Source organism: Lygodium microphyllum, chromosome 2 (assembly GCF_053477565.2).
Source record: "Lygodium microphyllum isolate KBCC chromosome 2, Lygodium_microphyllum_v1.1.10, whole genome shotgun sequence".
Lineage (NCBI taxonomy): Eukaryota > Viridiplantae > Streptophyta > Polypodiopsida > Schizaeales > Lygodiaceae > Lygodium > Lygodium microphyllum.
In genome coordinates, this window is record NC_141136.1 from 96,935,010 (window position 1) to 96,944,882 (window position 9,873).

A 9,873-nucleotide genomic window follows, 5' to 3' on the forward strand; every position below is an offset into this window, starting at 1 on the left:
GCATAGGTTTCCTCATGGAAATAGTCGTCAAACTGACTAATGAATGCAAGAACAGTTTTTCCTTCTCGTATGCCATTGAAAGTACGGAATTTGAAACTTCTTTTACTTATCTTTGATTCCTTGCGGATGGTTTGAGCTTCGAGAGTTGCGTCAATGGTACGTCGGATAAGATCTTCAGATTGAGGTTATTCTTTGTCGGTAGATGATCTTTGTAAATTTGCCAATTGAACTTACAATGCTTGCCTAGCCCTTTGTTCTTCATCCAATTGCATCACGATTAAGTCCAGCTTTTGCTCCATCATAGGTTCAGGTAGGTCGCCTTCAGCCATAAGATCATCCATATGTGGTTCCGTCATCCTGCAAAACTCAAAAGACCTTTCTCACTCAAAATCAAGTTAGCGGGATGAGCGTATCTCAAGTTCGGGAATACAAGGCTTATGTGTTTTTGGGTGTGACTTTCACAATCTTCGAAAAATCTGTGTTTTATCCTTCTTCATATGCTGAAAATGCTTCAGCAAACCTGCGTATGGGTAGAGTACCTTCCAATGAACAACTTTGCAGTTCGGAGTTTCTGCACAGGAACAGCCCTTCTAGGAGTTTTGAGCACAAGTCAGTTCTGACTCCAGTTGACTTGTCTGACTTGTAGAGTACCAGACTAATGTGACTTGCAGAGTTTGTTGACTTGCAGTACTTGCTTGCTTTGTCGGACTTGCAGAACTTCAACTTAATAGACTTGCTGAACTTGACTGGTTGGGTGTGTCCTGAAGTTAGTTATGACTTGCAAGATTGAAGAGCTTGTGTGACTATGGCTTAAATGATTAAGCTTGAAGCTTAATGGGCAGCAAATGGCGAAATTCGTGGGGCGGGGGGGGAGGGGGGGGGGGGGGGGCGTTTTTGCTGCCGGCGCAAAAATCGAAGGTCTCCTCTAGTCCCAGATGTGACGAATTTTGATGATGAAGCTTTTTAAAGCTTCTAACTAAGCTTAATAACTTGTAAACTTAAGCTTTGAAGCTTAATGAGAGATATGGAAATTACTCTATTCTCTGTACAAAAAAACTTGATGAGGGAGAGTTGGGAGTGGTCCTCTGCCTCTGCAGACCGGTCCCTCGCGATCCGATGATAGAAACAGGGATTCTTGATCGCCAGAAATCTGCCTGTATCGACGGTTCGCGACGAGATTGACCGTAGAGCCCGATCGTTCCAGGAGCTCCGCCTTCGCATAAGATGGGTAGCGATTGGAAGCTCTTGATCTCAGCTTCGCTCTGATACCACTGGTGCACAGATCGGATGTTGTACGCTCGCGTAGTGAATACCGGAAGCTCCCCAAGAACAATAGAACTCTACTTTTTGCACAGATTACAAGGTAAAAAGCATGAACGACAAGAGCAAGCGACCAATTGGGTGCAATCTCCCCCCCATGCCTTGTGTGAGCGCTCCACAAAGCATGTATTTTATGTATTATTCATCTTCAAGCTCAAATAATAGCCCAAATTACAAAATAGCAAGCTTTTAGCTTTTGAGTTTGCTTTAACACAAAATAGGAATAAAGCTAATGGACGGTGCCCAAAGAGAGTCTGGCACGCCCAATACAATGTCCAAATAGAAATAACATAATCGTGCGCCCATACGCATACAAAATAATAATAAATAACCGACACCTCAATAAATAGGCGTGACAAAATATAGGCGTGGCGCCTATCAAAATATAATCCATAAATCGAATACTCGCTATCCTCCAATGCTTTCCTCCGCCACTGCTGCTATCTCTACACATCAACTGAAGCATTCACAATCGTTAGTAAAATAATACAATTAAACCAACAAAAGTGAATACCTAGCAGTCTTCAGCTACATAAATAAATCAACTGGTTAGAAATAAATCCTAACCTTAATTTATTACGAGTGCGCACTCTAAACTCATAAACGTTTATTAATTTAATATCATTTTGCGGAACACCTTCGTCTATGAAATGGTAGAAAATTTACTAGTGCACCCCCATTGAATGCTTCTTACAACTAGACTTACATTTGGCACCTTTGCAAAGCTTTTTGCTATGATGGATCTCAACCTAGCTAATGCTGATATGACCGTGCTTGCAACCTAGTAAATGTGAGAAATTGAAACATTAATCCGTCTTAGTATAGGGATCTGAATTAATTAAAAAATCAATATGATTGTGATATGAGGGAGAGAACTTTGGTCTTATTATAGATAATGCATGAAAATGCATATCCTCTTTAAGCTAGATAGTAGCAACATTGCAACATTCTATTGCACTTGCACATTGAAGAGCCAAGTACATCAGTGTAATGTAAGAAAGTAAAATTAAGCCATAGCTTGTAATAACTTTAGATGATTAAGAGCCCCTATTAAAAGGCAAGAGTTTGCCACTGTAATAACTTTTTTTAAATCATTTCTCAACTTGAGAAATATACCTCTTGAGTCTTGGAGCGTCAACGTATGTGCATGGTGGACTTCACATATATCTAGTGTTGACTTGGAGTTTAACTCCCCCTTCTATGTGCCAATTTGGAAGGCCCTTTTTGTTCCAAATGATTTTTTAAATCGTTGAAAAGTGCATTTGTAAATTTTAAAATTATAAAATAGCATATTTATGAATAACCTTACCCTTCACTGGATCCCTTCAAACTCACATGTCACTCTAAAAACACATTTTGCTATGTCAAATAAGCACAAAATGTTAGGTGTTATTTTGCTACCCTATGGGCAACTAGAAACAAAGATACGATGCAAAAGGACACTACAAGCCCAATAGATTATGTCTTTAGATGTTGTGTAATTGGTAGCTTCTATCTTTAGATATTGTGTAACTAGCATTCAGTGCGCACTAAGCGCACAAAATACTAGTCCGCTTCGCGCTGCTTCACAGCAACTTCATTGCCCCGAAGTGGCAAGCGAAGTTGCCATGCGATAGTGCAACTTTGCTCAATAATTCATTTCTCCTCTTTCTCTTTATTCTTTTCCCTCTCTATTTCTTTTTTTTTTCTTTACTCTCTCTCCCTCCCAATTCCCTATCCAATTCTCTCTCCTCTACTTGTTCTCTCTTTTTAAATTTAATATTCTCTATAATTCTCTCCATATTCCCTCTCTCTCTCTCTCTCTCTCTCTCTCTCTCTCCTTTTACTTTCTTTTTCCCTCTCAATCTCTCTTAAAGTATATAAATTTTACATTTTTCCTATATATAATTTTCTTTATGTTCATATTCTCTCTCTCTCTCTCTCTCTCTCTCTCTCTCTCTCTCCTTTTCTTCTCCTCCCCTCTTCTAATTTTCCTTTTTTGTTCTCCCCTCTCTTTTAAATTTTATCTCTTTCTCTTCTCCTCTCTCTCCTTCTCTCTCCCTTTCCCCCTCTCAAAAAATATTAAAATTTAAACTTCTATTTCCTCTTTTTCCCCATCTCTCTTCCTCTTTTCATTCTTCTTCTTCTTCTTTTTCTCAAAGTGTGAAAAACTATGTCAAAAAAACCTTAAATTAAAAAAGCTTTTTAAAATATTTAATTACAAGAAAAAAAATTAAAAAAATTAATCTGTGTGAAAAAGAGAGAGAAACTTGATTTAAAAAGAATTTTGATATAATTAAAGGAGAGAGAAAAAAAACTTAGGTCCTACACGAGAGAGAGAGAGAGAGAGAGAGAGAGAGAGAGAGAGAGAGGAGAGAAATTTAATTAAAAAGGGAAGAGGAAAGAGATTGTGGGGGAGAGAGAGAAGAGGAGGTTTTAATGAGAGAGAGACAGAGCGCTCATGCTGCTTTAGCGAGGTTTTCCCCCTACGGGTAAGATTGCCACAAGCATGTTATTAGAGCCGTGTGTGCAGCCAGGGGCTACGGGGCTCACTGCGCTATCAAAGGAGATATTACAAAGAGCGAGGTCGCAGTGGTGGGGTTGGTAGCAGGGGCAGCGCTTACAACACCGTTTTCCCTGCTAGCGTTTGGATGGCTCGAGTGCTACGTCCTGTCAGACACAAAGCGCGTGCGTTCTGCGAACACCAATAAGATGCCTCAGGCGCGCTTGACGCCACGCTAGCACTCTCTTGCGAGGCGGTGCTAGTAGAGCCAAGTGGGGGTTTACAGGAAACCCTCCTCCCCCCACACCAAAAGGGTGCGACCTCAGGGCTAGTCGAGGGAGACCAGGCCCTTAGAGGGCGAGTAGGTTTGTTGGGGTTTACCCCGATCCCACCTCATCGTGTTGTAATCTCTTTACATACTATCTTACCACACACAGAGAGAGAGAGAGAGAGAGAGAGAGGGGCACTCACCAAGGACACAACCTGTTCATAGTATTTGATGCTTAGAAAATTGTTAATCCATGTGTACACTTTCCCTTGTCTTTATAAAAGCTCATCTTTTATAGGACCCCAATACAACACCAAGGAAAACCTACTCTACATCTTAGCTCTTTGTTTTCCCATTGGTTGGAAAAAGCATTTTACATGAGCACTATGCACAGTGTAATTTCGAGTTGATAAGACAAGATTTTGGTGATTCAAAGGATGGTCACGTATTACGACAATGGGGTTTGGCTCCGTATGACAATGGGCTTGTAGCCAAAAGCAGTGTCTGGGCATGCAGGTGTGTATGTGGGTGCAAGAGTTCAAACCCTTGAGGCATCTTTCAGAGTTCACGATTCCTCAAAAAACAACAAAGTTGAGATGTGATCGCATCAATAATGCCATCCATTAAGATTGCTAGAACTCTAAAGCCAAGGCCCAAGATCCATAGTGAAATACTGCTCATTAAATGCACATGTCCCTTAAGGACCTTAGAAATTTCAACTACATGGACATGGCTCAAATGCCTTTGAAAGTTTCAGCCATCAACCAAGTTGACAATAAAGGCAGAAAAACAAAAGGGAGACGTTGGGCCCAGATAGCTTTATGGAGAGGGAGAGTGGCTTACAAGCTACACATGAAAAAGGCCAAGAAGTGAATGCTATGGCCCATGCCTAATAAAGACTCAATGGCCTTGTGTTGTGTACATTCATTCCAAAGTCCTGGCATTTTGTGAGATAATGACTCCATGAGTTTATCAATGGCACTCTGGCCTTAAACAGATGTAGACATCCGGAGTGATCTTTATGGAATTGTTGAAGGCATGACACAAGGATCATCTTGCTAACAAACAACGAGACCACACTTTATATTGATGTGACATGACAGAACCAAGGCTCAATTATATGCAAATGGACACTTTACAGAGAGGCTGATATATGATAACCATAACAGTGTCTCCAACAGATTTGTGTGAACATACGGCAAAGTACCCTCCTAAGGTGTCAATTTCTTTCTTATTAGTATCCTGGGACTTTACACACTCTGGGGTGGGGACTCGGTCATGATAGAGATCCCATGGGGTTGGTTACTTGCAGACTCCTTGAACCTACCTACTTTTCCAAGATCCAATCTTCAAAGGTCTAGCTCGTTTTTCCATCTGATGAACCTGAATGGCTTGTCAAAGTGGTGTCAGTTTTGCTGGCCCATTTGCCTGCTGACACTAGTTACTGCCTGTGTTTCTCAAAAAGTGAAAGGGCAATTGTTAACCTCCAAGATCTAATGGAAGTGTGTCGCATAGCTAGGCATTCCACAAGGGCTCAGAATAGAGACAGCCACTAGCTGTCCAGGCATGAGGGCACCATATGGCACTAAAGGAGGGCAATGGATGCAGGGCTGGAGAAAGAAAGCCTTTGGAAGTGGGGCTTTTGTGAAGTGGATACAGGGTTAGAAAAGACCAATCAATGAGGACCTTTTCTGAAATGGATACAGGGATGGAGAAAGCCTTTATCTGAAATGGAGCCGAGGTTTGAATCCAGCAGGAAGTGTGTGCTGGAATGTATGTAGTGGCAAACCTGGAAGAAGGCAAAAGCTTTGTCTTGTTGTCTACTGAAAGCATGGCAAATTTGAACATTCAGACATGGCAAAGTAGAATTGAATATATTCTTCAGATTCTTTGTCCAGACATTGGAGGTGGTTGAGAGAAGTCTGAATGGTGGGCTGATTTCCTTTCTGTGTGGAGCTTATGAAGCTTTGAAAAAATGCCATTTCTGGCCTGAGTCAACTAGGGTCCATATGCCCCCTGCAGAGAAAGCCACAGCCATGAGTGCACCCCCAATGCCGAGGGTCCAATTCAAGTACCAACTGAAGGAATATCTCTTTGGCTTCTTGATGGCAAGCCACATGAAACAGGGGTAAGCATATGTGACAGGGGCACTTGTCAACCCACCCAACAGTCCTGCCAAGCCTGCCAGCCATGGGAATGCAACCCCTATCAGAAAATTCGTGAAGACGTAGAATATGCGGAAAATAACCCGGACGTGTTTGCTTATCGGCTTGTTCCTCTTGCTGGTGTAGCCTGCCTCAAAATTGTCAAAGATAGACATGGAATAGATCTGAAAGCTGCTTAAACAGTTTATCACAACAAGAATCATGACGCATGCCATTAGCACTCTTGAGATGTCCATCTGATGAAACGCATACATGCTAAACAGGATTCCACTGGAAAGCATCTGTAAATTCAAACATGGAAAAGATGAACACTTATGTTAAATTGATACCATCAACCTGCAGAATTCGGTCACACAAAACATGACATAATTATCGTCAGAAATCACTTTTATTGCAAAGAGTAAGATAAATGAATGTCTTATTTAAAAACAAGCCGCTCTTGAAAGAACAGAAAAGAGAAAATCATAATTGCATGAATATAACATGATAAGTTGATAGGATCCTGAACGTACCATGCTGCCATAAGCCCAGTACCCTGCAAGAGCAATGGGAAAGTAACATAGTGCAATTATAGCACTGGCAGCCTTGGCTCCTCTCCACATCGGAACATGAGCTGGATGCTTCAATGTTGAAGGCATGGTAGCCTGCACACACAGACAAAGCTTATCATAAATCAATCAACGTCTTCATTGATGTTTGAAATCACTGGAGTTCTAGCATCAGCAAGGTAGTGAGACAGTGAAAAGGTTCACACCTGAATTTCCATAGCCAAATTGTGACCCCGGAAGGAAAATGCAATGATACCAAGTGCATTTAAAAGAGAGAAAGTATTTGCCAGTATGGACTTGCTCTCTGTAATATTATAGGTTACACCAGGCGGTCGAGGTCTGCTAATGGAGAGGGCCCAAACCATTGTGCAATAGGTGATGGCAGTGAGTGCTCCCACCAAGGAAAGACCAGCAATGGAGTTGAGGTTAGGGAGCTGAGCCAACACAATGGACAGCATGGAGAACACGAGGTACCACTCAATGGTGGTAAGGGGGCTTTTCCCACAGTCTGGACCACAAACTATATGGTAAAAGAGCTTAAGGGTTCCACCTCCTATAATGATCAGAGTGGTGGCAGTTCCTGCAGTTAGGTTGATGTTGGGGGGTGTGGCTAGCCAGAATCCCAATCTTTCACCTGTAAATAAACCAGGCAAAATAAACTTGCACTGAACTATCAGTCTGTCAATCATATTTCTCAAGTATGCTCATAATGCCTGAGACCCAGTTTTCCTTGCCACAACAAGGAGGATGAGAAATGTTGCAGACGTCCTTTATTTATATCTGCTAAAACAGCTGCTCAAAGATCTTAGAAAGGAAACGCATACCAAAGGCAGCTTGAGCTAGTTGCACATAGCGACTGTACCGCACACCCGGGACAGCTTCATGAAGGCGAATTAGCACCCATAAGGTGTATAGCTGCCAAACATAAGCAACAATAAGGGCAACGATACCCCAAGTCCTGGAATCAGCAGATAATGCTTGTGAGTTGGACAATGATTGTGAGTTGGTAAAGCTGGGATTCGTGACTAAAAGCCTTAATTGAGCTGTGCAGAATGACCAAGTAGAAGGAGATTACCAGCCAAGGTAGAACATTGCAATGGGCAGGAGGAGGCCTTGAAAGCCAATGCCTGCGTTTAGGTTGTGGAAAGCTGCATAGTAAGCATTGCCAGTCCGTGACTCTGTGATGGGAAGCCATGCATCTTGTGGATTGAGCTTAGTGAGGTGTCCAACTTCCTCCAGGTAAGACTTCATGTTGGTCACCATCTTCTTCACAGGGGTCCCCAAGGGGCTCAGGATGCGCGGTGAGATAAGGGAAGGGGTCCATGGGGTGCGAGGCGTGCGGGGAGTTTTACTTGCGGCGGTATGACTGGCTGATATGAGGGGCGACCGTGGTGCAGCAGGGGACACATAGGAGGAGGAGGGTCTTGAACCTGGGGGAGTGTGATGGGAAGAAGAGGCTGTGTTGTTGGCCACAGTTGCTGATGAGGTAGATGGATGGTTGGGGGAATAGGAAGGGGGTGTAAAGGGTGGTGTGATGCGCTTGGGCGTGCCCGGTAGAGACACCATCTCTCTCTCTGTTCCTCCTCCTCCTCCTCCTGATGCTCCAGCTCCCCCTGCTGCAGGGGTGGTTTGGTTATGTGGTTCAAAGCTCAGATCCTCCTCTCCTTCTTCCACAGTGTCCATCATGCGAGCCATATATGAAGTACCTTTGCCAAATGCTTAGAGAATGACCTCCCAAAGGCAGAGAGGATCTCACATGTGGAATAACGCTCCAAGCATTGAAGGATAATTCTGCTTGATCTTCGGTGAGTACTTCAAAATCCAAAAATGACTCAAGAGAGGCCCAAAAAGAGTCTAAAACCTCGGGCTTAGGATATGCATATAGTCAGTTAAGGTACAGCCAAGGATTTCTGGATGTCATGAGTGCAATTTGAAAGCTTGAGCGAGAGTGTTTGGGTTAACAACAACCTCATAAATCAGCAGCAGGTGCTTCGAGCTCGAGCCAAATTCTCCAACTCCCAGCTGCAGGAGAGTCTACCAGAACCTTCTCAGCTAGCAGAGCTGACGTGAACTGGCTGGTAAGTAAGGAGGAGAGGCAAGGGGATCTGAATTTGGGGCAAATGGAGCTAAACTACGAAGCTGGCTGGAGCTTGAGAGAGAGAGAGAGAGAGAGAGAGAGAGAGAAGAACGGGAAGATTTCGGCTAGGTTTATGAGAAACAACAATTGGTCCTCTGTGTTATATGTCCTTTTAGTTCTTCTGCTACTACTACTCGGAAGAGAGAGTTGGGCTGGTAGTAGGTGCTACTGGAATTGACTAGTCTACTAATTCAAATAGGCAGCTAAATTTGGCAGGATGGCCACTAATGGAGGTGTGATTGGGTGAGGCTTGAGGGAGGTGTCTAAGCTTCGGACAAAGTCTGCAAGGGGCAGCTGGAGTGAATCACTCTGGGTGCATGTGTGTGAATCTCTGAGAGAGAGAGAGTCTCTAACGAGAGAGGCTAGAGCGTGTAAAAATTGTAATATGTATGTGTGTGTCAGATAGAGAGAGAGAGAGAGAGAGAGAGAGAGGGGGGAGGAGAAAGACTGAGGGTGAGAGAGCGAGAGATTCTGCAAGATTACAAATTTTACTTCTGGAGTCTGGAGTCTGGAGTCTGGACTCGGAAGCTATCTATCATCAGCAGCCTGTGAGTGACAGACAGTGTGAAGACAAAACAATGCATATGTACATTCATTGTCTTCTTTCTTCTTCACCCCGGCCCCGCCCCCCCCCCAAAAGACGTTTCCCTTCCTCCCTGCTCCTCTGCCCGATATTTTTTATCCATTAATAAAAACTAAAAATGCTCGATTTTCATTTCTCAAAATTCATAGGAAAAGAACGACGACTCGTCTCGATAAAGGCAGCCGTCGGTCGGTAGAAAGAAGACAGGTCACGGCAGCTTCTTCCTTTACCTTTCAAATAAAGAGGGAAATAAAATATTACTTTTATGAGTCGAAGGTTTTGACAGACTCGAGCCGCCTTCACATTACTATTCACACGGCCAATCTAACCTTAGAAGTTAGGCTTGCGTCTCTCTATGATGACAAAATGA

At 43.2% G+C, this 9,873-nt stretch overlaps 1 protein-coding gene across 1 annotated transcript; it reads right to left on the reverse strand.

The window, feature by feature from the left end:
- Positions 1–5,167: 5,167 nt before the first annotated feature.
- LOC148040056 (Transmembrane amino acid transporter family protein) lies at positions 5,168–9,424 on the reverse strand. The gene is made up of 5 exons (XM_087696500.1): positions 7,859–9,424; positions 7,608–7,741; positions 6,990–7,417; positions 6,748–6,879; positions 5,168–6,516 (listed from the first exon to the last, which is right to left on the reverse strand). Exons 1-5 carry the CDS (start codon positions 8,476–8,478, stop codon positions 6,028–6,030), a joined length of 1,803 nt encoding a protein of 600 aa, XP_087552626.1. The 5' UTR covers positions 8,479–9,424; the 3' UTR covers positions 5,168–6,027.
- Between the last annotated feature and the right edge of the window lie 449 nt (positions 9,425–9,873).

What these genes read in the sequence shown, in the direction of transcription:
- LOC148040056 (XM_087696500.1), bottom strand. Translation starts at nt 8,478, where the DNA reads ATGGCTCGCATGATGGACACTGTGGAAGAAGGAGAGGAGGATCTGAGC. An exon ending in ACTAGCTCAAGCTGCCTTTG is followed by an intron (nt 7,418 to 7,607) that starts GTATGCGTTTCC and finishes GTTTATTTACAG; the next exon opens with GTGAAAGATTGGGATTCTGG. An exon ending in ACTGGGCTTATGGCAGCATG is followed by an intron (nt 6,517 to 6,747) that starts GTACGTTCAGGA and finishes TTGAATTTACAG; the next exon opens with ATGCTTTCCAGTGGAATCCT.